Below are 27,580 nucleotides of genomic sequence, written 5' to 3' on the forward strand. Positions count from 1 at the left end.
ACTAAATGCCCTGACATTCCTGGGGAGTCATAATACCCCAAGATTGTGGGAAAAATCAGCAAGCCAGAGGAGAGAGGAAGATAACGAAGGGAAAACAGAGTCCTGGCACAGTAGGGTACGTGAAGCGGGACAGGCTGTCTCCGGAGTGCACTGGGGACCAGCCTGCCTGCAGGGGTGCAGCCTCGGGCAGTGAGTCCGGGTGGAATTTAAGACAAGCCCAGACCAAACCAACCATACCTGCTCAGTGCCTTTCCTTCCACGTATGAGAACGAAAAGCCTCACAATGAAAATGAGTACCCAGTGAAATTCTCATCAAGGCATAAACGGTATCAAGGGGCTTGGAGGGCAGGATTTGAGATGAAAGAGATCAGGAAGCAAGTGGATTCTGGAGGGAGCGCTGGTGCAGGGCAGAACGGAGCCCCCAGCGCCGGCCCGGTCCAGACTCGGCTCAGGAGCTGCCAGTGGGCGCGCTCCCGCCTGCAGCCACCAGAGGTCATCGGCTCCCGCTGCTGGAGCTACAAGCTGCCCTGCCTGCCGGGCCTGCCCCTCGCCTTCCAGAGCCCGCGCAGCCAGCACGTTCACTGCCTCCCTCAAGCCCTGCAGCCAACACCGCCCCAGAGGGAGAGACGGGACCCTCACAGAACATCTTCCATCCCCCTGCCAGGGAAGGCGGGGAACCGGGACCAGGGCTCGGGCCCTCAGCTTTTGCTTTCAGGAAGCTTGTTCTGAGCATAGCATCCCTGGCTGCCGTCAGCGCCCCAGCCTCTGCTCCCAGCTTCTTTCACAGGGCCACTTCCCCAGGAAGCATCTTTCCTCTCAACCTCTTCCTCCTTCTCCGTATTGGAATCCAGAACTGGGCAGGCAGCCCCGCACCCAAACCACCTCCATCCAGAAGGCCGAGCCCTACGGCAAACTCAGGAAATGCTTTGCCCCAAATTAAATACACTTTGTGTTTTTAAAAAGCTCTACGTTAACAACATCACCATCCAGTTGGAGACCTTCCCCCACGCTGTCACCCTTCCTGCGTTACCACTTCAGGCCTCGTCGTCACCGTCATCGCGGCTTGCCTGAACCTGTATCGAAATCCCATCATCATCCGGCCTCTCTCTGTGCTCAATCCATCTCCACCAATGCAAATCTGACCCTGCTATCCTGCTGCTTAGAAGACACTGTGGGCTCCCCACTGCCCAGGGGACCAAGTCCAACCGCGCAGCTGGCCCCCGACGGTTCCCGCCCCGGGCACCTTCTCCCAGCGCCTCGCGGGACTCTAGCTCCTGGAACACTGTGTCCGCTCGCCTGGCTCTGGGCCTTTGCGTGGGTGGGCAGTTCCTCCTGCTGCTGTGCCCGCCTCCCTCCTCAGGGTGAACACACCCCCAGCTGCCCTGATCCGGATGACGGGTCCTCTCCTCCCTCAGTGCTGGCCGTGCCTTCCTTGGTCTTTCTGCCACACTTATCACAACAAAGAGCAAGGTTTTAGTTCTAAGACTCTGTGGCCTGGCCAGACCATGAACTACCTGAGGGCGGGGAGCTGGACCAAGTGCATACATCACTCTGGAGTTATCCAAGCGATATACATACTATTTAGCACTTAGGCTCAATCAGTGTTTGATGACTGAGTCAATGTTTGCAGTGAAGGTTAAATCACATAACACAATACGAAGCAAACCAGCTCTCCACCAGCACAAATGCTTTAGGAAAGGACCAGCCTGCAGCTGTCTCTCTTCTTGGTAGAGGAGCCATGGCGATGACAGCACTGTGGGGGTGTTGTCGACCTCCCCGCATCCCTCATGCCTCTCACTCGCCCTTGCCATGCACACACTGAGCACTGCAGGCGCTGGACGGTAGGCTGCGCCCACACGGGAGGTCGTGTTTCCTCCTCACCCTTAATTTATAGATGAGCAACCTGAGGCTTAGAAAGGTTGACCCAGGGTATTCGTTCAGCAAAGTGAAGGGCGAGAAAGGGGTTGAACTTCAGGGAGCTCTGAGGGCGGGGATCTTTATCACAGCCCCAGCTCCACCCCTGTCCAGCTGTGTGTGCCACCTCAGGGAGCCACTTCATCGGTTTCCTCATCTCATCACCGAGTAGCCTTGAGGCTCAAAAGGGAGTGGGGCTATTGGGATTTCCCTGGTGGTCCGGTGGTTGGGACTCTGCGCTCTCACTGCTGAGGGCCTGGGTTCGATCCCTGGTTGGGGATCTAAGATCCCACAAGTCTCCCGATGCTGCCAAAAAACAACAACAAAAAACAAACAAACAAACAAAAAGAAACCGAAAAAAAGGGAGTGGGGCTATGAAGGCATCTAAAAATGACAGTGTGCTCTGCAGATATGAAGGACCATGGTTACCAACCTTCATGGCTCAGACTCTCTCTCTCCAGTCATGCCACTTCTTTTCTCTCCCCAGCTGTCATAGCCTATATTTTCCTTCCTTAGACTCTGGTCTCTATTTTTGAGCACTTCTGTGACTTGACAAGGTCAGTTGAGTTTACACTCAAGGAGCTGTCCATTGTTCTTCTGAAACTCAGGGAACAGGCAGCATTAGATGCTTAAGCTCCAGATGCCTCCCTGTCCTGGCAGGGACATTATCCCCTCTGGATGCCTGGATATCCTAACCTGCCTCCCTTCCATCCTCGTACCCACCTGCCCTTTCTATTCTGTGGCTCATCACAGTAACCTCTGGCTGCTCCTTCAGTCCACCCACCCTCCCTCCCTCCTCCTCTGCCCCACTCCTTCCCCCTTGATACCCACACCTGTACCACTAGGGGCAAAAACTGCCCTCAGAGTGTGCCCCCCTCATCTCGTGTGTGAGGGGCTGGATCTGTAAGTGGGAGTCCAGGGAGGGACTTCTGTGGAATGCCATACCACCTCCTCACTTCCCTTCTGACCAGGGTTTTCCTCATATGGTCAAGCGCATCCTGGGACACGACATGCAGGGGCTGTGCTATGGTCATGACTGTAACTGCTGCCTCTAATCGAAAAGAAAATTCCTTTCCCTTCTTGCCAGAGCACAGAAGGTTTTTCCTTTTTATCACCCAGGACCTAGTTCTCTCTTCCTAACTCTAATAAATTGTAACGGAGAAAAAGAATTCCATGATGGAAAATGGCACCCTGATTTCTCCTCGAGAACTCAAAAAATCATTATTTATACCTGTTGCTTCCTTTAGCATCTCTGTGAGGAAGGAGAAGGAGCAGTTGTACTTCACAGACCCCTTCCTTCGTTCACTCACTCATCGTACATTCGTTTATGAAATATCTGCTGGACACCAGATTCCATGCTAAAAAATGGGCATGCAGCAGAGGGCAGGGGAGGACAGAGGTGCAAACAAGTACCATGTATGATGGTACCTGTTATAGTGGTATCTTGAGTGTTCATGGGAGCTTAGAAGGAGCATCTCAGTCTGTATAAAAAGTCCAGGAAGGCTTCATGGAGGAAGTGACGCTCACGCAGAGATTTTAAGTATGTGTAGGGACAGGCGAGGAGGCCGCTCCCGGTAGGGGAAACAGCACACGAGGAGCTACAATGAGATCGGGACACCTGGAAAATGAAATGAAGGGCTTAATACACTGGCAGTAGGTGTTGGACAGGTGGGAAATGCCAGATCACATATCTACCTCCAAAGGGGTTGAGCTTCTGTGGGCAAACAACCGAGGGCCACTGAAGAATACTGAGCAGGGCAGGGGCACTGCACGAACCCTGCTGAGGGATCTGGGGTGGTCAGAGCGGTTAGGTCACCTGGAGGGTCTGCTGCAGCCCTTTGGGTCTCTAGAATTTTCCAGCCTCAGCCAAAGTCCTGAGGTCACTCCCTACGTCCTGTGGGAGCCATCGATACTGAGCCGTGGTCTTGCCCCCAGTTCACGCCAACATCAGGCAAGAGCCGTAAGCCAGCCTCGTTTCTCCCACGGCGCCCCGCCGTTATCACTCCCTTCTCCATAAGGCGGCGGGAGAGCTTCCAGAGCCCTCCTACCACACAACCTCTGCCGCCCAGGAGCACACGCTTCCCATCCTGAACACCCACAGGAGCCCTGCCTCTGTGAGAAGGGGGCCCCTCCTCCACCCACCGCTGGGCACACGCGAGGAGACCCAGGAGCTTGCCGATTTTTCTCGTGCTCTGGTTCGCTTTCCTTCCGGAGCAGCAGGCTCATCTTCTGCATTTTTAATAGCTGAGCACATTTAGCATTCAGCGGCACAGTGGGCTGATAAGGCCCGAAGAGAAGGCAGCAAGCCATGCAGGGGAGGAAAACCTCCTCCCTGCTCCCGCCCACATCAGTGGCTTTGCGGATTTGAGCTCCCCCATCGCCCACCGCGCTGCACCAGGGTGGCTGAAGCGGCAGCAGGTGGGCAAGTCAGACCGGCTGATTCAGACCCCGTGCAAGGAGCTGGTTCTCCAGATGAGCAGCGACTCATTAAGAAAAGTCTGAGACGCTCGTCTGAGCTCAGAAAGAGCCAGTCATAATTCCCTCTTGACTTCCACCTGGGAAGTCTTACCCACCTCCCTCCACCTTTACGGGCTCTAAGGGTATTCTCTGCCTCTGGCTCCCCCAGGGGTGGTCCCCATGGGCAGGACGGTGAATTAGTGGAGAGGGGCTCTGAGAGCCTGGGAGCTGGGCGAACCGTGGGTGCTGCTAGGCAGATCTGCAGGGGACAAGGCTGGCAGCGTAGGGATGCCCTGTTTCCCCCTTTCTTCTAATGCAGTTATTTTTTAACCTCTCCAGGCACAGAAGGGAGAAAACAACAAATCCACGGACCATTTAACCTTATGTGAGACGGCAGGAGGTGGGCCTGAACTTAGGAGCGGCGTTTTATGGCCGGACACGTGAATTTGAGCTACTTGGAAAAGGGCGTGTTGCTAACCTGCTGTTAATCTCATCTAAAGGCCACGGCCCACCACCTGCAGGCACGGCTTATGCTTTGGCCTTTAGATGCAGAGCTCCTGGAAGCAGGGAACAGAGTTTGGGCAGGGGGTTCTCTACATGGCCAAACTGGGTCCTCTGGGTCTGCTCCCACCAAACCCCTGGCAGCAGCAGGCGAATGTGAGAAAGCAGGAGAGTTCCTTCCACCCTGGAATTTAGCAACTCCTGTCGGGGAGGACAGCATTAAAGAGACCCAAGGAGCCACCTTCACACACCTGTGAATCAAAGAACCAGAGGGTTCACCTGGCCCAGGTGTCCAGATTTGTGCTGTCTGATCCAAGAGCCACTAGCCATTTGTGGCTACTGAGCACTTACGATGTGGCTGAGGAGCTGAACTTTAATTTTTATTTAATTTTAATTCATTACAATTTAAAAATAGGTACTTGATTCAGTTATAAGAAAATGTTTTAAGTACGTTTTGGAACAACTTAGTATGCAAATCTATTTTATAATTGCTGTTTTTTTTTTTTTTTTTAATGAAGTCTAACTATGGATCAAGTATTTCCAGTGATAATTTAGTGTCCAAGTTGAGATGTGCGGTAAGTATAAAACACACACAGGATTTTGAAGACTTAAGAAAAAAAAAAAAAAGAACAATCTATCTCACTGATTATATATTGAAATAATACTGTGGTTATATTAGGCTTAATAAAACATATTGCTCAAAATTCATTTCACTTGTTTCTGATCACTTTTTCCAGCGCGGCTACTAGAAAATTTTAAATTACATGTGTAGTGCACATTACATGTGATTGGACAGTGCCAGTCTAAACAATTCTAGATAAAGGGCTAACCATCTCCAGGAATGGAAATCTTATGATGCTTTCCAATGGTCAGATCCATTTCATTCAATTCAACAAATATTTACTGACAAGGGGACTGTGTTTGCTGAGTGTGAGGACCTGCCATGTGAGAGGCCCCGCAATTACCGCGGAGTAGAAGGAATACAGGGGTCTAATCTACAGCACCACAGAACGAGCCACGGGTGAGGCAAAGATGCAGTGCAGCGGGGACTAAAAGGAGATGCTAGTGTATCAGGTGGCTGGCAACAAGGAAGAGAATAAGAGAGAGAAAGGCTTTGAGAAGAAGGTGGTCCCTGGGATGGGCAGTGAGGAGCAGCCGGGGTTTGGGCCAGGAGAGAAGGGACGGTATGCTGCGGAAGGAACCCCGCCTCCTCCGGTTCCTCCCCTCCTCGGGCCCCATTCTCCAGGGCCCTGCCCTTGGCTCCCGCTCTTCTTAAGCCACATATCTTCCCGGGAATCCCCATCTGTATCACGGCTTCAATGCCCGTGTCTACGCCGACAACTCTCAAATCTCCATCCCCAGCCCGTGCCTCTCTCTCGACCTCTGGGACCAAACACTCAAGGCCCAGCGGACATCTCCATGTAGATATTTCTCAGATACTTCAAACTCCAGGGACTCCCCGGCTGAACTCATCCTCTCCTCCCCACCCTAGACTCTGGCCCTTTCTGTCCTTCTCTTGAGGAAGTGGCAGGACCAGTCACCCAGCTGTCCAAGCCAGGAACATTACCCTAAACACTTCCCTTGCATTACGAGCCCTAATACAACCAGCCCCAAAGTCCTGTGGGGTTTTCCTCAGCACCTCTCCCACCTGGCCCCTTCCACACACGTCCACTACCGCTGCCTGGGTCCGGGCTGTCACCACGCCCCACCTGGGTTATGCAATAGCACCCTCACTCTTCTGGCTGCTTCTTTTTTTTTTTTTTTTTTTAGGGAGAATTTTTTTTTTTTTTTATAGCTACTTTATTTATTTATTTCTTTATTTTTGGCTGTATTGGGTCTTCGGTTCGTGCGAGGGCTTTCTCCAGTTACGGCAAGCGGGGGCCACTCTTCATCGCGGTGCAGGGACCGCTCTTCATCGCGGTGCGCGGGCCTTTCACTATCGCGGCCCCTCCCGTCGCGGGGCACAGGCTCCAGACGCGAAGGCTCAGTAGTTGTGGCTCACGGGCCCAGCTGCTCCGTGGCATGTGGGATCTTCCCAGACCAGGGCTCGAACCCGCGTCCCCTGCATTAGCAGGCAGATTCTCAACCACTGCGCCACCAGGGAAGCCCCCTGGCTGCTTCTTGAATGGCCCCTCATGCCATCATTTATACTGCTGTCGGGGGGTCTTAGAACTGCTCCTCTAACAGCTCCATGCAGCTTTCAGGGTGAAGCCCAAATTCCTGAATTTAGCTCATACAGCAGAACTTTATAACCTGGCCCTCATTCACCTACTCAGTTTCATCTCCTGCCTCTCCCGACAGCCAAGTACTTCTGCATGTTCTGTTCCCCTTGCCTGGAACACCCTCCCCATTTTCTTAAAAAAAAAAAAAAGTTTTTTTAAAATTGTGTTTAAAAAAAAACATCTATCTATCTATCTATCTCAATCATAAGATTTACCATTCTAATCCAGTTTTCTTTGTGTAGGTTATTCCTATTTATCCTTCAAATTCAGCTCAAGTGTGACCTCTTCTGAAAAACCTTTTCTGAGTCCTCAGCCTGGGTTAGGTGCCCTTCTGCTGTGCTACCAATATCTTAGCTCTTAACACGTTGTATTCTGTGTTAGCTTATGTCTCTTTTTACAGACTCCCTAGGACAGTGTGTGTGTCTTATTTAATTTTGTATTCAAGGGCGCAGTGTACAGTTGTGCAGGTTACGGACTGCACTAGATGCCTGGCTGAGGAAATGAGTAAGAAATGAAGACCATTAGCCAATTGTGCACTCTGGTCCAGGGCTGTATCCAGGCCTTTTTCTAACTTGCACAGAGGTGCCATAGGTGCCAAGCCCTGTATATCTTCAGGGCTTGTTATAGAGCTGGCACATAGTATTATAGTAGGTGCTCATTAAATGTTAAATCGAATAAAGATGACAGATGGTTTAGGCAAAGGGACCAGGGGAAGACATGGTGGGGAAGCTGGAGTAATGGGATGTTACTGAATGATTAAGATTGGATTAGGGGGGTTTGTAGTCAGTTTTTAGAGGGTCCTTATAGATACACCTCCTTCTAGATGTAGGTGCTTGGCTTTTAAAGCAGAACTCAGCTCTGGTTTTCCTTTTTTTTTTTTTCCCTTTGTGCACCCATTGGAATAGATTCTAAAGGGCTGAGATCCTAACTCTTAATTCAGTAGACAGTGAGGAGCCTTGAAGAATTTTTGAGGATTGTGTCTTAAAAATCACAAAATATTCAGGCTTGAAAATAAGACTCAGAGAAGTTAAGTGACTTGTTCAGGGTCACACAGAAAGTTAGTGGCCGAGCTGGGCCTTGAACTGGCTTTCCTTGCCCCTCCAGTGCTCCTTCTTCCACAGCGCCCTTTGGGGAAGGCTCCCTGAACTGAGGCGGGCCCTGGAAGCCCCCAAACCAAATCTTCCCAGCCCTCCAATATGAGTCCCCAGTGACGGTGGGCAGGGGATGGGCTGACCGGAGGTGAGCACAGGCAGGAGGCTGCTGCAGTCAACGCTCAGCCTCACTCGGCGCGCCTCCCTTGATCTGCCTGATATCTACCTACTTGAAGTTAGGTAAATTGCCCAGGAGCTTTCTGCTCTTCACACAAGGTCAGTGCTCTAGTTTCTGGAGGCCTTTTTTCATAAGGGCTTATTTCCCTTCTTGCAATCCTTTTGGTTGCTTTTCTTTGGACCCTGGCTAGTTTTTTCAGATTCTTTCAAAACCACCTTCTGCCTCTAGCTGAAGGGGCCTTGCGCATAGCAGGGCTTAGTAAGTGCGTATTGAGCTGGTGTGAGCCGAACATGGAGGATGATCTAACCTGAGCGGTCTCCCTTGAAGCCTTGCCTCCTGGGAGAATTCTTGGCGCTGCATCTCACCCTCCTGGGACCATGTTTATCAGTTATCATTTATTGCATTCATGCTATGATCTTCCATGACCCCCGAGTCTCCTTCTGACTTACTCCCCATGAGCCCCCTGCCCAGCTTTCCTCATTTAGTTGCTCTATAGCTCATTTCTAGACTCTGAATAAACGGTTTTATCCTTTTCCATTTTCAACTTCAGTTTGAGTCTGAAGAGCCATTTCCCTACTTTTTCCAGGGGACTGGGCTTCTCAACCTGTCTTCCTGGTTATAGGAGCTCTGTCCTTTGGCACACGTGATAATAATGATAACAATAACATTATCATCAAATATTCATTGAACGTGTTCCCTGCTCCAGACATCACGCTTCCTGCTTTTATAAAAATTAGTTCACTTCATCTTCACAAAAATCCTGTGGGGTAGAGATATCAGTAACCACATTTTACAGATGAGGAAAACCAAGGCACACCAAGATCAAGTCATTTGCCCAAGGTCACCCACTTGAGATTTGTATATAGGCAGTGATACAGGAAGCGCTTACATCAGGACACCAGATGCTGCCTTGGCAAACAACCTTTCAGGGGCTCTCCGAGGTCACCATAAGAAGGACACTCACGCTACCAGCAGCCAGGCCCAGAGGCCACCAACTGTCACTCTCAGGCTAGGTCTTCCCTAAGCAGCTATGTCCTCTTACAGCATGGAGATCCTAACACTCGAGAGAACCAAGCTCGTCCGTGAGCCCTGGCTGCGTGACAGGTGCCTCCCCTCCTTGACAGCCACGTCTAAACCTTTCCTCTCTGTCACAAGAGGCCCCTTAGTTGATCTGGCATAATTAGCTCTTTACAAAGTCATCAAAATTGCCCACAGTGACAAACCAATCGATGGATGATTTTAGTCCACGGCTTTCCCAGCTATGAACGTGAGTGTAATTAAACGTAAGAAAGTGTAAGAAACGTAAGAAGTGTATGAAGACATCTTCTGCAGCATGAAATAACAGAAGATGCTTTCTCTTTAGATATATAAACGAACAGAGTCCACACTTATCCCTTGTCTGCCTTCACGAGGCCAGCAAGGTAAGGCTAGAGGCTCCGTACTAAGCCGGTCCCTAAGGGCTCCAAGTTGGGTCCTTGGCATTTGAAGATACTCATCTTCTGCCTCCTGTGCTCATTTTCACTTTGGTTTCCTATCTGTCCATTCCACAGGTAACCTTTTCTGACTTCTCAGTAAAGATGGAGATAAAAAAGTGAATTAAACGCCTCTGATTTTTTACAGTCACCTGCTACCAGCCCTCTCCCACCCCATCACGTCGCAGGCAGTGACATTCCCTTTGGATTTCCTTCCTTCCTTCCGTCCTCAGCTCCCAATTACCTGCCTCTGCTGGCAGCTCCTTCACGGAGTGCAGGCCAGGCTGCTCGCGATGGGAAGCTCTGGTGGGGGGGGGGGGGGGGCCTGCCTTCCAGGGCCCTGGGGCAGCACCAGGGCCTCACTCCCTGCGGGGCAGACTGGCGGTGCTTTTGATTATTTATACCAACACTTCTGTTCACTGGGGTGGAGAATTGAGAGGTGACCGTATAACCGAGGAATATTTCCCTGTTACCCTCTTCTTAGACACAACTTGCCTCAGCTCTCAGGAGCGGAAAAAATTCCCGTCGGGCAGATAGTCCTTTAAGGTGCCCTGTTTCTCCTGGTATTTAGGTTTCTCATCCCCTCATTCTGGTTTTCTGTCCCTTCCCTCCCCACTTCCCCAAATTCCTGGACATGATGCCCAGGAACAAAGCCGCTGGGTAAACACTGTTTCCTGTGGTGACAGGGACAAGCAGCGAGGACAGACGGCTGCCAGCACCCGACACTCACCATGCTTTGTCCCTTGATCCCTTCGCTGAAAAGATTGTGTGCTGTTTGCTGCTGGAGGTTAGGAGATTGTCTTTGGGCGTTTTGAATGGCTTTGAGGAGCTGCTGGCAGAGGTATGGCCGCTGAGACAGGCTTTTGTTTTCACCTGTACTAGTGATGTCCGGGCATTGGAGGGTGGCGACGCCGGAGAGGGAGAAGGTCTACACATTGAACCGTGTCTTCTCTCTACAGGGGGAGAAAGAACAGAACTCAGCACACCATCTGTAGCAAGTGAGTCACATGCATAGCCGTGTACATTACAGGCAAAGAGGAGAGTGCTGATCTTGCAGTGTCGGTCCCCGAAGCCTCAGTTCTGACTACGGTTTGCTTGACATCATATCCCACCAACTAGCAGTGGTTACCTTCTGAATTTCTGTATCAAGTGGCAAGCTGAACTCGCACTACAGTTCTCGAGGGAGGCATTTACCAGGCAATCCTCCTGCAAAACCACTGCCACAGGACTAGTAGAGGGGATGCCCGGTGTCATGCGAATGTAGTGAGAGAACCACACAGCCCAAGCCATCCCCAGACAGCCACTCAGAGGCCACATGGTCCCTCGGGGCAGTGGGGAGGGTAGGACTTTTCAGATAACAAATAGCAATTTCTCGAACCTGACCCCTAGCAGGAGCACTTAAGTCACAAGGACTTGTGACATTCAGCAGGGCTGAATGAAAGGATCTTCTAGATCCGGAAGGTGGCCCAGCATCTGTCCACATGCCCCTGTGGCCTCTCCAGGGCTCACTGAGGTCCAGGGCCACAGGTGCCGGGTCAGGACATGCAGGAGGACATCAACGCTGAAGGCAGAATCCACAGGTCTGGGGCCTGGACGTGAGCAGCCCCTTCCTGGGGCTCTAAGAGAATACCAGCGCCCTGGGAGACATGCCCCACTTGTTCACCCTTGTTCGGCTCCTGTGGTCTCGACTTGATGGGCAGGATAAGAATGCTGACCAAGAGAGTAGGTGCACGAGGTAAAGCTCTGGTGTACACCCACTACGGCAGTTCCTAACTGTTACAGGGGAACAGATTTGATAAACGTTAAGGACCCTTCCAAGAAAAATGCCCCAAAACTCTGTATACAATTACAGGAAGGAATCCTGAACCCCCAAAAGACAAACGCTCTGAAATCCTCAAGAAAAATGCCCCAAAACTCTGTATACAATTACAGGAAGGAATCCTGAAGCCCCAAAAGACAAACGCTCTGAAATCCTCAAGAAAAATGCCCCCAAACTCTGTATACAATTACAGGAAGGAATCCTGAAGCCCCAAAAGACAAACGCTCTGAAATCCTAAGTTCCCTCTGGCTCCCTCGTACCTACTACAAAGCCCCACATATAGTTAGTGCCTAATTACTACGTGTTGAATAAATAAATGAAATGATAACAGATCTCCAGATGGGAAGGACTAGAGATCACAAAGCTGGAGATCTGGCTTGAACGTGAAAACGAAGAAGATGGGGGCAAAGATGGCAGATGCCACTCTCCCTCCATCTCCGAGCCGAGTCTCACTTTTCTCATTAGTGAGGCATTTCTGGCTGCTATTCCAGGCACCCTGGAAAGAAAGCCAGACTGACTATGGCTATGAGGGACAAGCCCTTGGGCTTCCTCCGCACTTCCTGGTACCAATGGGCTGCCAGTTTGTCTCCAAGCCGACTGACTCTAATCCTGTGATGAAGCGGGAATTGGGGGGCGGGGGAAAGTGGATTTTTGAGGATCATCTGATTGCTGGGTGTTTCTGCCTGACCAGTGTTCACAGGTTGCCTGCACTGAATAACTTTACTGGGGAATCTTTCTTCACTGACTCAGAGGAGACCTTGCATACATGCTCAGTTCCCAGAGCCATCCTGTTCAGGGATGTGAAAACCAAGAGCTAGTTCCAGGGCCTCTGTTTTGATGTAGTAGAGAGAACCCTGGGCTAGGAGGCAGGAGGCCCAGGCTCCAATTCCAGCCTCACCACATTATTAGGCTTATGGCCTGGAGTTCACCACTTAAACTTTCTGTTTCCGTGCCTTTATCTGTAAATGAAGTGGGTCCCTAGATGGCCTGGAAGGCCTCTTTCTACTCCATTATCATAAATACAAGGCATACTTAACACCTGATCCTTCTCTTCCCATCTCTCGTGATTCCTGAATGTCATAGCAATAATTATAGCACAAGTATTGAAATATTTTACTCAGGCAGGATCTTCCTTGGAGGATTTCATCCTTTGTAAAATTGTACTGGTCTTTACAACCCCTTTGACACAGGCAGGAAGCAGCCAGCCGTCTCCACCCTCCTCATGACTGACTGGCTGAAGAAGACCCAGCGAGGCGAGGTGACTAGCCAAGGTCAAGACCAGTGGCTATGAGAGGAATGGGGCCTCTGTGCTATGGGCAGGGGCTTAGCTGCTTCTCAGGAAGGCAGGAAACGGGGTGTACTGTGACCAAGATGTGAAGCCAGGGAATTCGGAAGCACAGGACTTAGAATCACTGAAGGTTAGAACTGGATCTTAAAAGTCAGCTCGTCCCCTCTGCTTGCTGATGGATGAGGTTATCACTTAGAGAGGTTATCAGTTACCAGCCTGCAGGGCAAAGCTAGTTGGTGGCAGGGTTGAGTTCAGAACCAAGGCTTCTCACTTCAAATCCATAGTTCTTTCTGCCCTTCAGAAATGTCTTGCTCAGCAATTTTTTTTTTTTTTTTTTTTTTTTTTGGCTGAAGTTTCCAAAACTAAAATAAGACTTTGATTTTTACCACTACTGTTTTGGATTGTTCTGCACACTTCATTCACTCATTTGCTCTCATGTGCTCAAGCTGGCAGGGGGGTGGGGGAAGGGATATGCAGAAGTATTCCCCCATTCTGGTGGAGAGATAAGCCTTCATAATGAAGAGAATTTTTACTTTGCTAAACTAAGAGTGGAAAATAATACCAGTAAGCAAAGATAAATCACAAAGAAGCGTGACATTAAGGACAAAATGAATGGGCCAGACCAGGGACTCCAAAATCACCTCCAGAGAATTACGATTAGTGACCCTGCCAAGGCGTTCTTGCTGCTAAACTCACAGAAAAAATTAAATCAATGGATAAGCCTTCTTCTTGGTTTTATATTTTGGTCCCACAAATTTTTCTTGAATGATCAATTGAAAGAACAAGTTGCGAACGAGAGAATATTCATCAAGTTTGGAAGACAGCCCTTTACCCTTTGTTTTGCTTTGGTTTGGTTTTTTTACTGTGAGATTTTTGTATGGTAATAAACAGATTGAAGCAGCATTTCCTACTTGTGAAACTGTTTCTTGTTGACCAGACTGAATTAAATCTGTCACTATTTCAAGGTATATCCCACAAAGAGGCCCGTACTTCTGTCCCCTCGGCTTGGAGAATGAGCTTGCCAGCCTCTGGTGCAGGCGACAAAGCCTGTGTAAGAATTTAAAGTGGGGAAACAGGGTCAGAGTGATAAGAGCTTCCACTCAGGAGGTGAGCATCAAACCTACTTCACTTGGCTAAGCTTTTGAAAATGGGTAGAACTGATGTCCGGGTAGGACAGAGTTACTAGATTTTTCAGAAAGATGTAATTCCTATCAATCTGTGTTTCTCTAGCCTGTGAAGACGCGCCCGTAGGTAACTGTCGGAGAGGTCGATAGGCTGGTGATAGGAGAAAACAGTCTTAGTTTCTTGTAAAAAGATGTTGCCAGGCAAGTGGAATGTCTCTGGGTAAAGTGTTCCAGATTTACATCACAATCATTCTGATATAAGAATTCAACTACTTTGGGCTTACTCATCCCCCCCCCTGCATGCCCCCCCCACCCCGCATTTTGGTCAAGGGACTGCTTTAGGTGGATCCCTATAATTATTCTAATTCCATTTGCCTTGCCCAGAAACAGTTTACAGAACATTTATTTTTTAACTCACTATTAAAATATTCTACAGACTGAAGCAATCTTAGAGAAAAAATCCCTTTCCCTCCGAATTTTCTCATTCTCTGTTCATGTACATAGATGCATTAACAAAACAGTAATCAATTGATATTTTGGACTACTCTTTTTCAACGAACATTATTCCATTTATATGTTTCTAATTCCCATATATTGGTCATTTTAAATGGTTAGGTAATATTTAATCACTGACATCATGCTTTAGATTACTTAGCTATTCTCTTACTACTTACTGTCTGGCTTTTGTTCTTTCATCCTTTTTTCTCCTTTTTTCTTTCTTTCTTTTTTTTTTTTTTACAGTTTAGTTAAAAAGTGATTTGAGATTATTTCCTTGAGGTGTAGTTCCCAAAGTGAAAAAGGTTGCAATAGTTTATAGCTTTTGCAACACATTTCTTTGCAGATCGTGGGCCAGAAAGACCAAACCAATCTATTGTGCTAATGTTGAATGTGAGTATCACTTACTTACTGAAGTGAAAACAGAAAATCACTGTCAGGACATTCACGCAGAATTAAATGTCCACTACATCAGTAACAACCTCAGTGACTGACGTTCGATCAGCAACCTCTGGTTTCACCCCTTCTGTCCTTTGGTCAATAGTAATAATAACTTATTAAGACTTTCCCATGTGCCAAGAACTCTACTAAATACTTGAATTACCTTAGTAATTACCTAGTATTTAGTTCTTACAATACCCTAAGAGAGGTACAATTATTATATCTGTTCTACAGATGAAGAAACTGAGGTTAGAGATACAAGTTGACCAAGTTCATGGAGCTAGGAAACATTAGATTTGTGGATGTCTTCAGAGCCTGTGGTTTTAACTCTGAGCTCTACCACCTTGAAATCCTGGAAGATGCTGCAGCAGATAGGGAGAGCCTGGAAGGCTGCTGGACACCTCCCCTCCCCACTGAGTACGGGCATTTCAGCAGGGCACCTGACTCCCCTAGGGAGAGGGGGAAAAACACCTAATGTGGCAGCTTTTAAGGTACCAATCAGCCATAGCCTGAGACCTCAACCCCAAAGAAATGACCGAAGAAAGGAAAACCCAAATCCTTTAACTTTTTTGCATTTCCATCACAGGAAATCCAGAGCATGGCCTCAGCCACTGGCTGTTCTAAGACCACCTGCTTCACTGTGTACAGCCTAACCATCCATGAGGGACTCCAGGGTGCAATCCCAGAGACCAGCTGAGCAGGGGGCTCGCAGACACCGTGTGCGGAGCCCTGGTGTCTCCACAATCCTCTCCCTTTACTACTCTCCCCTGGGAAAAGTCCACCAGGTTCTCAGGCCATTGCATCTCCGTAAAAATTCGGAACCCTCCCCTCCCCCCATGCTTATTCACTGAGATATTTTTATACTCACAGCATCAGTGTCCTGCATTTAAAACCTCAGCACAGACGCCTCACGAATGGCTGAGCCGGCCGCCAACACCCAGTGTGGTTCCCTGTACCAGTTTTAGAAAGAACGCATTGGGAATTTTCCAATATGGTGTTTAAGGGATCAATCCCCGCCCCGCCCCCGCCCCCAACAGAGTGTGCGCACCACAGTCACTTGTGGCCCGACACGCTTGTGTAAACTCACTTGGGCTTAGGCCAGCTCCTGGCTTGCTCATTTGACAGTGCTGAGTCTCTTTCAGCCCTCACCTCTGAGAGCAGGTGCTTGGCAAATCATTAGCCGGGTTCTATTTTATCAATGGATTCTATCTGCTTTAGTAGCTGCGGTCAGGATGCTTTCCATAAAGGACAACCCTGAACTCCAAGAGACCTTCCAAAAGTAAACTGGAGCCGGAGGGTGAGGGGCAGAGCACACACCCTGGCCCAGGGAATCATGCAGGAACCACGCTAGCTGTATCTTGCAACCACTTGGTGAGGGGGTGAGGCAGGTATGCCCCCATTTTACAGCTGTGGAGACTGAGGCAGGTTGCATTTCGGAAACCTGTCCAGAGTCTGTTAAGGTCGGAAGCGGAGAGAGCAGGGGTAGCATCTGAGCTGTGGTCTCATTTGCCACAGTTGTAGCTGGGCACTAAATATAGTGCCATGGTGGTTAGAGGGGGGATATTGAATCAGCTTTCCTCAGCAGGTGAGGAAATGAAGACACAGGAAAGTCAAGTGACTAAGGCAGGCAGCGAGTGGCAGGCAGAGGCGTGCCAAGCAGCTCCTGTGCCAGGAGTGCTTGTGAGCTGCCCAGGAGCCCACTCCCTGCTTGGGCTGCGGTGCCTCTTTAAAAGCTGTCAGGGCCTGAGTGGCTGGGGAGGTGTTCCTTCAAGCATGGGTGCCTGTCACCAGTTAGCTTATACTAGTTCTTCTTTACCCCTCTTCACCGGCTACCCAGATGGGCAACACACACCATCTGGGGCCCTTTGACAAAAGCCACTGTGGGCCGGTGCCTACACTGCTCGTGCCGGCTCAGTTCTCAAATCCCCCTAGGCTCTGGGTTGGTTTCTCGGCCATCTGGTCACTCTGTGCCCATTCATTCAGTTAGGAAGAGAAGCAGCATTCCTTGGGTGCCTACTATGTGTCAGGCACTGAGCAAGCTACTTTTACACCTACCAGCTCATGCAATCTACCCAACAACCCCCCAAAGTGGATACTGTTAGCCTCCTCGTTGTAGATGGGGAAATTAAAGCTTAGCAAGATTATGAAACAAGGCCAAGGTCACAGTGACCTTGGCAGTTAGAAGGTGAGCCCAGGCCTGCCTGGCCCCAGAGCCAATGCCCTTTCCTCCATGCCACCCTCTGGGATACTGTCTTTCCTCTACACGTAAGCAATACAACTTCTCTGAAGATTCTAACAAAGCATCTCCCATTTTCAGAGCTGGCCCAGGATACAGCTCTGAAGTTAGATAACTTGGGATGCTTTTTACATCTCCCTCTTGGAGGCATTCCCCCACCCCACCTGCGCTCTTCTATTGGTTATTTATACATTTCTGGCATCAACCACTGCTGGGTAGGATTTGGGGAGTCCCAGGGACCTTCCAGGGCCCTGATGTATTTCCATCAGCCCCCAAGGATGCCCTCACTAGACATTTAACCTAGCCGAAGGAGAAAAACACCCCCAGCAATATAGACCAGTGGGGAAACAAACACATGTACACACTGCTGGGGGTATTTCCAAGGAATGACAGTTCTCTGGAGAGCAACCTCGTGTTGATGATATCAGTTAAAAAGCATTCACAGGGCTTCCCTGGTGGCGCAGTGGTTAAGAATCCGCCTGCCAATGCAGGGGACACAGGTTCGAGCCCTGGTCCGGGAAGATCCCACATGCCGCGAAGCAACTAAGCCCCTGCACCACAGCTACTGAGCCTGTGCTCTACAGCACGCGAGCCACAGCTACTGAAGTCTGCGCACCTAGAGCTTGTGCTCCGCAACAAGAGAAGCCACTGCAGTGGGAAGCCCTCGCACCGCAACGAAGAGTAGCCCCCACTCGCCACAAATAGAAAAAGCCTGCGCACAGCAACAAAGACCCAACGCAGCCAATAAATAAATAAATAAATAAATAAATAAGTAAATAAATAAAAGAAATCTATTAAAGAAAAAAAAAAAGCATTTGATCTGGTAACCTGGTAATTTTAGTCTGGAAAATAGACCTCAAGGAAATATCCCTCCCCAAGAAAAGTTCAAAGATATTCTCAGCAGCATTGCTTACAATAGTAAAAAATACCATAACCAACCTGGTCTATGATAAAACAACTGAAAATGACAGGTATGAGGGTTATCTCAACCTAAGGAAATGTGTATGTGAGACAGTACTACCCAAATTCACAAGAAAATTAGAAATATCACCAGTATATGCAAACACTAATCATTAATCTATAAAAATGTAAAACATTTAACATATATGTACATGAATATATAACACAGATAGAAAAGGAAAAAAGGAAAGGATATAGGATGCCTCTATTTTTGTTAAAGTTGTTTTTTAAATCCACACAAGAAAAAAGAAAAACAAACAACAACAACAACAGAAACACTAACACATCCTTAACCAGAGAGGCCAAAGGGGAGAACACAGGTGCAAATACAAAAGGAGGAAGGAGAGAAAAGCATGTGTTAAAGTCAGACCTCATTCATTCATTCATTCACTCATTTTTTAAAGCATCTCTTTGGCACGTACCATGCGCCAAGCACCGAAATATAATGGTGGTGATAAGACAGACACTGCCATGGCCCGAGGGTTCCCTCAGGGAGAGGACACACTCTCCAGGTCCTGGCTGGCCACCACTTGGTCACCCTGAGAGTAGAGAACAGGGTCCCCTCTGAAGGTGGGCTGCCACCTGGAGGCCCTGAGGCCAGTGAACAGCCTGCCTGCCCCATGGGGACAGAGCTGCCATCCTCGCCTTTTACTGCCCCGGCTATTCCCCGTGTATCTGGAGCCGATATGGTAGTGGAGGGGTTGACAAGGAGTCCCACCCGCATGGTATTAACTTCTCCGCCAGAGTGACCTCGGCCCCAACCACCAACATACCCACTGTGCAAGTCACATGAGTGCAAAAACAGCACCACCACAGCTAAGGTGAAAACTGGTGGCTTCCAGCTTTAGGATAAGCTGTCGGATTCTACCCTAAGATGGCACAGCTGACGTCATCCCCGCTCCAGGGGCACTGAAGGCACAGGCGTGGCAGGCAGCCGGAAGCTGGGCAAAGCTGGGGTATCTTTGGTGGGAAGATACAACAGCGGGGACTCCCAATGTCTAAAATACCTGAACAGCTGGGCCGAATCTTCCCGAGACTGTCTTGAGGCCACATCAGTGGCCTTTACCCAGGTGCCTTGGGCTAAGCACATGAAAAGCCCTGGCCCCTGTCACAGGCATGCGTGGTGCACGCCTCAAGGAAGGGCCGGAGGATCTTGAGGCATGAGGTCGGGAAAAAGCCCAGGCCACTATCCACCTGAGACCTCCTGGTGCCGCCCAGGGCTCCTCTTCTTGGGACAGCAGGGCCAGGGCTCCCAAATCTGTATTTGTAAAAAGATCCCGAGGTAATTCTCTTGCTCCACACGAGCTTCGGGAGTCACTGGAAATGTGGACCAAACACTGCTGTCTTTGGAATCAGAAAGATCCGGGCTCAAATCCCAGCTCTGTCACTCATTAGCTCTGTGACTTGGGCAAATAACTTAACCCCTTGAGCCCCAGTTTCCTTACCTATACAGTGGGAACCATAATGCCCACATCATAGGGTTACGGGTAGGCAGGTGCCCCTATAGTACATTGAGGCCCCCCCATCTTAGCACAGGTCCCATGCTGTAATCGCTGGTTTACTGGCCTAGGCATCCTGTCACTGGACACACGGAGAGCAGATGTCTTGTGCCCTCTCTCGTCCCTGGCATTCAGCCCAGGGTCTGGCCTTGGTAGGCACTCACTACATTCACTGCTGAAGAAATGAGAATTGAGGATCGATAACACATGGAAGGTGGTTGCCCCGGTGCCAACTCACAGTAGGCACTTCACATAAGTTCCCCTAACACATACACATGTAGATTAAAAAAATACAAGCAGTAGCTTTCCTACGGGGGCAGTTCCCTACCTTCTCCCTGCCCCTGAATTAAAACTATTCATTTACAAGAATCCTACGGGAGCACAATTGTTTAAGAAACATCGGTATTTGTAATGAGGTGGATGGAGTTAGAGTCTGTCATACAGAGTGAAGTAAGTCAGAAAGAGAAAAACAAATACAGTATGCTAACACATATATACGGAATCTAAGGGGAAAAAAAAAAAAAGGCCATGAAGAACCTAGTGGCAAGACGGGAATAAAGACACAGACCTACTAGAGAATGGACTTGAGGATATGGGGAGGGGGTGGGGTGAGATGTGACAGGGTAAGAGAGTGTCATGGACATATATACACTACCAAATGTAAAATAGATAACTAGTGGGAAGCAGCCGCACAGCACAGGGAGATCAGCTCGGTGCTTTGTGACCACTTAGAGGGGTGGGATGGGGAGGGTGGGAGGGAGGGAGATGCAAGAGGGAAGAGAAATGGGAACATATTGTATATGTATAACTGATTCACTTTGTTATAAAGCAGCAGCTAACACACTATTGTAAGGCAATTATACTTCAATAAAGATGTTAAAAAAAAAAAAAAAAAAAGAAACATCGGCTGAGTAAGGAGAAGCCAGGGCTGCTTGATTCCTATCTGTACCGACCTCCAGTTTCAGGAGTGCAGGCCACAGTCTCTAGAGGTGCAAAGTCCCAGCTCACTGCACAGCTCGGGGCGTCACCCAGAGGCTTCTGTGGTCCGACAGCAGTCACTAATAACGGAAGCATTTCTGTTCTCCTTGGAGTGGCAGTTGGCAGTGGCAAACAGGAAGCTGTCTTGAAGGAGGGTGTGGTTCTGTCCTCTCAGTGTACATGTACGGAGACACCACTTGTTTTTCCCCCTCCAGTCCCCTTCTCTTTCCCTCTGCTCTCCCTTTTTTAAGGAGCAGAAGGTCTGAATTATTTCGGTGAAAACACAGCTTTTTACATGATTGAAGATCAACCATCACCACCATACACACGAAAACCAAGGGTAGGAAGGAGTCTAAAATACAGCAAGGGTCTATTTCGCTACCATCAGCTACTTGCTCAGAACGCTGAGTTAGCCCCCGGCTGTGCGTGAGTGGGCGTGAGCCCTCCCTCGGTTTCCCCGCGGGCACACAGGAAACCAACCCCGCTAGAAACCAGGCCAGGTGCGCCGCCAATCGCGCTCGGGCGCCGGCCAGTCCGCCAGCTGGCCGGCCACCAGCGTGGACTCAGGGACCACCGTGTGCACACACCGGACCGAGGACCATCCGCGAAGAATAAAGAAGGAAAAACCACAGGTTGCCAGTTTCCAGCAATTTTTAAAGTTGGAGTGAAAAAGACCCGAAACATTGCTTAGCACCGCTTGCATATAAAAATGACCAAGAAAAATCAGTAGCGAGTAGATAAATGCATCAAGTGTGTCTGGAGCTGCACATAAATGCAGAGAAGTGGAGGGGACGAGCTGGTAAGGAAGGTTCAGTGCAGCTGCTTCCCGGGGCTAGGAGAGGTGTGCTAGAAAACTTTCCACTCCACTCCTCCCCAGGCCCCGAGGCTGGCGCCTCCAGAAGGCCTGTCCAAAATAGACCGGTCCCCAACCCAGCCTCCTACTCCTGACCTCTTTCTCAGGCAGCAACTCTCCCCACTCCACGCCTCAGCCCTGTCTCAGCGCCAGCCCACAGCCCAAGGGCACACCGCCTAAGCTCCACCTCGGACTTGCTAAATGGATCGTGGGCTGACAGCACGCTCTGCTTGCCGTGACCTGGGCCCAGCCCCACGCCATCCTGTGTGGCAAGCGTGCCCTGTGCTCACACTTACACATACCAGGGAGACAGCCTCGCTGTTTGGATAAGGGGGCTGAGCCAGTGACACGCTGGGCAGCGCCACTCGGCAACTCGTGGGAGCCGTTTCCTGGCTCCTGGCTGAGCGCCCTGGCCAGTCAGAACGCACCACTTCCCCTTTAAGAGAGCACGCCCAGATGCGATTAGGGAAAGGCAGAAAGAAAAGCCCGGAAAGACCAGGGTCGTATCCTGAATTTGGCAGATGAACTTGGGCGCTCGCGCGCGCGCACACACACACGGATCTGAGCAGCCACTGTATGGGAAGGGTCAGGGCCTTCCTGCAGCCCGACTGCACGATGGCCCCTGCAGCCTTCCCCGGGGACCAGGCTGAGGCCAGGGGCCCACGCAGCCTGCAGGGGCCTCAAGCCTTTCTGCTTCCTTTTCCCTCAGGGTCTGTCTGTCCTGATGGGCAGAGGCCACTGTGATACCCAGCACTATGCTTTGGAGAGAGTAGAGACGTCATTCTAAAGATTGAAAATTACTTTTGTGGGACATTTTAAGTATGAATTCAAGCGGAGAGTTTTCATTCATTCCTTATATTTAGAAAGTTTATTCCCTGATCTTGGCAAGGGATAATAGATTTGGGGGGGGGGAGGGATGTCTAAAAAAGATAGTGGGTCCCAAAAGGCCACATGCTGTATGATCCCATTGGTACAAAATAGCCAGCATAGGTAAATCCATAGAGACAGAAAGCAGATTAGTGACTGCCAGGGGCTAGGGAAGCAGGGAGCGGGAAGTGACTGCTTAAGGGGTACAGGGTCTCCTTTGGGGGTGATGAAAGCATTTTGGAACCAGGTAGAGGTGACAGATGCACAACATTGTGAACAGACTGAGTGCCACTAAATTACAATTCAACTGAGCACGCCCCCTGCACTCAACACCACCAGAGGTGTGGGCAAAACACCGAAGCCACCCCTCCGGCCTGACCCCTGGACACACCCCTACCCTCACCCCATATAAGGAACAAGCTCACGCCTCCCCTCAGCGAGCGAGCAAGCAAGGGAACCTGTTGCTTGTTCTCGTTCCCCCCCTGCTGCAGCAGGGGTCCCAATAAAGCCTTGCCTGAAAAAAAAAATTACAATTCAGTACTTTAATATGATTAATTTTGTTATGTGAATTTCACCTCCATTAAAAAAAACCGAGCAGTTTAGTGTGTTTTAGGTATTTTTATTTTCTCTTATCTTCTACTAGGATCTCTCCTATGTTTCGTGCAACATTTCTTTGTAAAACCTGCCTATTACCTGATAAATCTTAAGTTAACCCTGGCGGAAGAGTATACGCCTTTTAATAAGGAAAAATAAAAACCAACCTCTAAGAGATAAAAGCTTTCCAAGACTCAGAAGTAAGCCTCTACTGGAGAATTTCAGACTATGGGAAGATGGCATCATCTTAGACCATGGCACGTAAGCTGGGCAGTGGTAACTTGGCCTTTGTAAGGCTGTCTGGGGTTGGCACCATCTCCAGCAGCTTGATCATATAACCAAAGCCAGAGAGAGGGAGTCTCCCATGGGAGAATTATTCAAGGAGAACATGATTTTGGGTCTCTGACTTTGGGCTTCCTTTTCCCCTCTCGCAGAGTTTCTTCCCAGAATATAGGAGAATCAGTTTCTGGCTGGAAAAGGGCTATGCTGCTTGGTGAAGCAGGACTGGTTTCTACAATTCCATTTCTTTGGAATGGAGCCAGTGGGAATGAGGGGGTATGACTCGACCACCCACCCAACCCAGCCCTACGGAGAGGGCCCGTGTCCTCCAGACTCTAGGCAAGAGGGTCAAGGGCTCATGGGCACACTTCCCCTGCTCAGGGGACTGTCAAGAGGAGGACTGCTGAATGTTGCAATACTCAGAAGAAGCACAGATGACAGGGCAGGCCCTGTGGCCCGGGAGCCTGAGTCTTTCCAGAGACAGCTGTGAGCAACTCTCATAGTATCTGTTTGCTGAGAGTTCCAGGATGGCCAGGAGGACAGAGTTGTGAACAGCTCCCATGGGCCAGCTCTCCCAGAGCCCTCCGGTCCTTGTGAAGTACCTTCCCCTACCTCTTTCACTGTTCTCTCTCCTCATCTCAGGTGCCTGGTAATAAGTAGGTGCACTAGGTTTTCAGCAAACAGATGGCTTAAGAAAATAAGATGGGGACTTCCCTGGCGGTCCAGTGGTTAAGACTCCGCACTTCCACTGCAGTGGGGGCGGGTCTGATCCCTGGTTGGGGAACTAAGATCCCGCCTGCCTCGTGGGGTGGCCAAAAAAAAAGAAAAGAAAAGAAGATGCAATATTTATACTGCTCTGGCATCTGAGAAGCCGCAAGTTTAGAACCTTAATGCTAAACACAAAAACAGGCAGGCTCAACCCAATTAAAAAATGGGCAAAGGACTTGAACAGACATTTTTTCAAAGAAGATAATCACATGAAAAGATGATCAACACCATTAGTCATCAGGGAAATGTAAATCAAAACCACAACAAGATACCACTTCACACATACCAGGATGGCTATGTATATAAAAAACAACAACCAAAAAAGCCCCAAAATGGAAAATAACAAGGGTTGGTGAGGATGTGGAGAAACTGGAACCGTTGGACACAGTCCGTGGGAACGTAAAATGGTGCAGCCTCTATGGAAAACAGCATGGTGGTTGCTCAAAAAATTAAACGTGGAATCACCGTATGATCTTGCAATTCTTCTCCTAGGGTACACACCCAGAAGAACTGAAACAGATCCCTGTATGTGAATGTTCACAGCAGCACTATTAGCAATAGCCAAAAGGCAGAAACAACCCAAGTATCCATCAATGGATGAACAAATAAACAAATTGTGATATACACATAACACTGGAAAATTATTCAGCCATAAAAAGGAGTGAAGTACTGATACATGTTACAACATGGATGAATCTAGAAAACATTATGCAAATGAAAGAAACCAGGCACAAAAAGTCACATATCATATGAATTCTATTTATATGAAATGTCCAGAATAGGTAAATCTACAGAGACAGAAAGCAGACTGGTGGTTGCCAGGGACCGAGGGGAGGGAGAGGGGGAAATAACTGCTTAACGGGTACGAGGTTTTATTTTGGAGTGATGAAACTTCTGGAACTAGACAGAAGTGGTGGTTGCACAACCCTTAAATGTACTCAGTGCCACCCAGTTATTCACTTTAAGATGGTTAGTTTTATGTTATATGGATTTCATCTCAAAAACAAAGAACCCCAAAACTGCAGAACGTAAGGGCCAAGACAATGCACAAACAGAACAATCAGTTTCAGAATAACTAAGGCGACCAGTAGGGGAGAGCAGATAGGCACTCACTCCAAGTCGGAAGTCCCTAAATGTGGCCGATTCAGGTCCACTAACAAGTGTTAATTTGTCTCGAATGACAGCTGCTCCCACCACCCCACACACGGCCACGAAGGCTGCCCTAGCCACTTACAGGTGGGACGCTGAAGCACAGCTCCCCTCTGCCAGCCCCCTCATCCCTGACACAGCCATCATTTCCACCAAAGGGACTCAGGTCTTAGACCGTGACGTTGGGACAGAGTCACAGACTCCCAAAGAGCAAGAAGAAACCCCACAGGTAATCATTCTCTGCTACCCCCTGCTGGCCCCTTCCAGGGCTGTTAGCCTCTTCGGAGCTGTAGCCAAGGGGCCACCCAGCCTGGCTTCTCCACTGCAGGCCCCGAGCTCTCCAAGTGCACAGCAGGCCAGAAAGCACCACCGCTGGACAGTATCCCCTACGTGAGCTGCTCTGTGATGCCCGCACGTCCATCCCATTTCTGCCCTGTGGGAATCACCTTGAACCAGTCCAGTTTCCCTTCCATGGGACACCTTGCCAAATGTTTGTTCCCCGAAACCTCTTTCTCCGGGATAAATACTCCCAGACATCTTTTAAAATCATTCCTCACAAAAGGTCATTTTCACTATTCTCCTGATCTCTGGGTCCCCTTTGACTCTGACTGTGCTTTCTAAACTGTGACACTCAGAAGGGAGAACATCACAGGTGAAGTCTGGGCAGCTCCCAGCTGTCTGTTCTGGGTATCATTCTCCTGTTAAGGCCACTAGACATCCAAGCTAGATTTCTTATTTCTTTTTTTAAAAAAATTTATTTATTTAATTTTGGGCTGCGTTGGGTCTTCGTTGCTGTGCATGGGCTTTCTGTAGTTGCGGTGGGCAGGGGCTACTCTTTGTTGCGGTGCGCGGGCTTCTCATTGTGGTGGCTTCTCTTGTTGCGGAGCACGGGCTCTAGGCACGTGGGCTCAGTACTTGTGACTCGTGGGCTCTAGTGCACAGGCTCAGTAGTTGTGGCGCACGGGCTTAGTTGCTCCACGGCATGTGGGATCTTCCCAGATCACGGATCGAACCCGTGTCCCCTGCATTAGCAGGCGGATTCTTAGCCACTGCGCCACCAGGGAAGCCCTAGATTTCTTATTTCTGAGGGCTGCATCACCCCTGAGTCTTATTTCACATGCTTTACAGCCAAGCTGCTTATCCACAGGTGTCCTTTACAAATGTCATCTGGTCGGAGTCAGTCCACTGCTCTGGCCTGGGGAGATCTTTCTGGACTCTGACTCATTAATGTAACTCTCCTCCCTCCTAAATCTACTGCTTGAAAAATCGGATAATCCTGCCACTAATGCTATTCTTCTTCCAAATCCTCCTTTATAATGTGGAAGGGGACAGGGCCAAGCGTGCAACTCGGATCTATCCCCCAGGGTGACAGCGACCTGTGAACAGTACCCTAGAGTTGTGACTCTACTGAGCCACCTGCCATTCAGGGCAGGTGTGTCACTTGGCCACACTGCATCTTCACTGGTACGGATCCCATGGATGACTAACAAATGCGGCTGACAACAGCCCTCCTGCTACCAGTGGTTGAAGGACTAAAAGGAAAGCTCTTAGCAGTGCCTTGCACACGGTAGGCAATCAAATGTGCCTTTTTAACTGACAAGAAATACAATAATAGAAGAAAACCGGTTTTCCAACTCCCAAACTACCCTCCTTACTGGCAACCAAGTATAGACATTAGGCAGCTGAAATCGATACAAAAAGAACCGGTGCCCAAGGGCTGGTGTCTGAATCCCCACACCCTCCTTCCAGAATCTCCATGCTCTGAGGTTAATAATACCGCCCTTCCAAGGCTATAGGAAGGACTCAATGAGATCAGGCATGTAAAAGAGGTTTAAAAGTTGAGTCAGGCTATGCAAACATAAAAGAAGAGTATTATGATTATTACTGTTATAAATCTCTCCAAGATACCACTTCCACCAGCAGAAACCTGCCTGTTAAGGCAAGGAAAAACCTACAGATGCACTCAGGCTGCCAGGAGGCAGGTCTTTCAGCTCAGAGCAGCTGAACTCCTGCAAAGCAACTTCCCTTTCCCAAGGATGGAAGGATTGGGAGGGTTTGACCAATTCAAATGCAAAAGCCCAAGGGCGAGGATGACTGGGGAACTTTTCAGTATTCACTGCCATCCCTCTCCAACACAAAGGCCTGTGGGTTCCCTTCATGGCTCTTCATTCACTCTGGCCACGAGGTTATCTATACAGTGGGACGGGGGCACCCGTCGTCACTGCTAGCTGAGAGGCACACAATCCGACACACACCTCCAACCTGAGGCCTTCAAAAGGTGAGTCTCCAATCCCGTCCCAGCCTGACAGACAGGAGGAGGAGAAGGGGAGTGAAACAGGGGCCCCATCCATTGGGGCAGATTGGAATCAAATCAGAACAAAGAGTTTCTTAACCT

The 27,580-nt window shown here is 49.4% G+C and overlaps 1 protein-coding gene across 2 annotated transcripts in view; it reads right to left on the reverse strand.

Moving 5' to 3' along the window:
* The window catches only part of ATXN7L1 (ataxin 7 like 1), a 235,539-nt gene that overhangs the window by 42,963 nt on the left and 164,996 nt on the right, over window positions 1-27,580 (reverse strand). For both annotated transcript variants that reach the window (XM_028165249.2, XM_007177297.2), the window contains exon 4: window positions 10,566-10,788. In XM_028165249.2, coding sequence (XP_028021050.2) covers window positions 10,566-10,788 — 223 coding nt within the window. The remainder of the gene's footprint in view (window positions 1-10,565; window positions 10,789-27,580) is intronic.

Source organism: Balaenoptera acutorostrata, chromosome 7 (genome assembly GCF_949987535.1).
Source record: "Balaenoptera acutorostrata chromosome 7, mBalAcu1.1, whole genome shotgun sequence".
In the NCBI taxonomy this organism is placed as follows: domain Eukaryota; kingdom Metazoa; phylum Chordata; class Mammalia; order Artiodactyla; family Balaenopteridae; genus Balaenoptera; species Balaenoptera acutorostrata.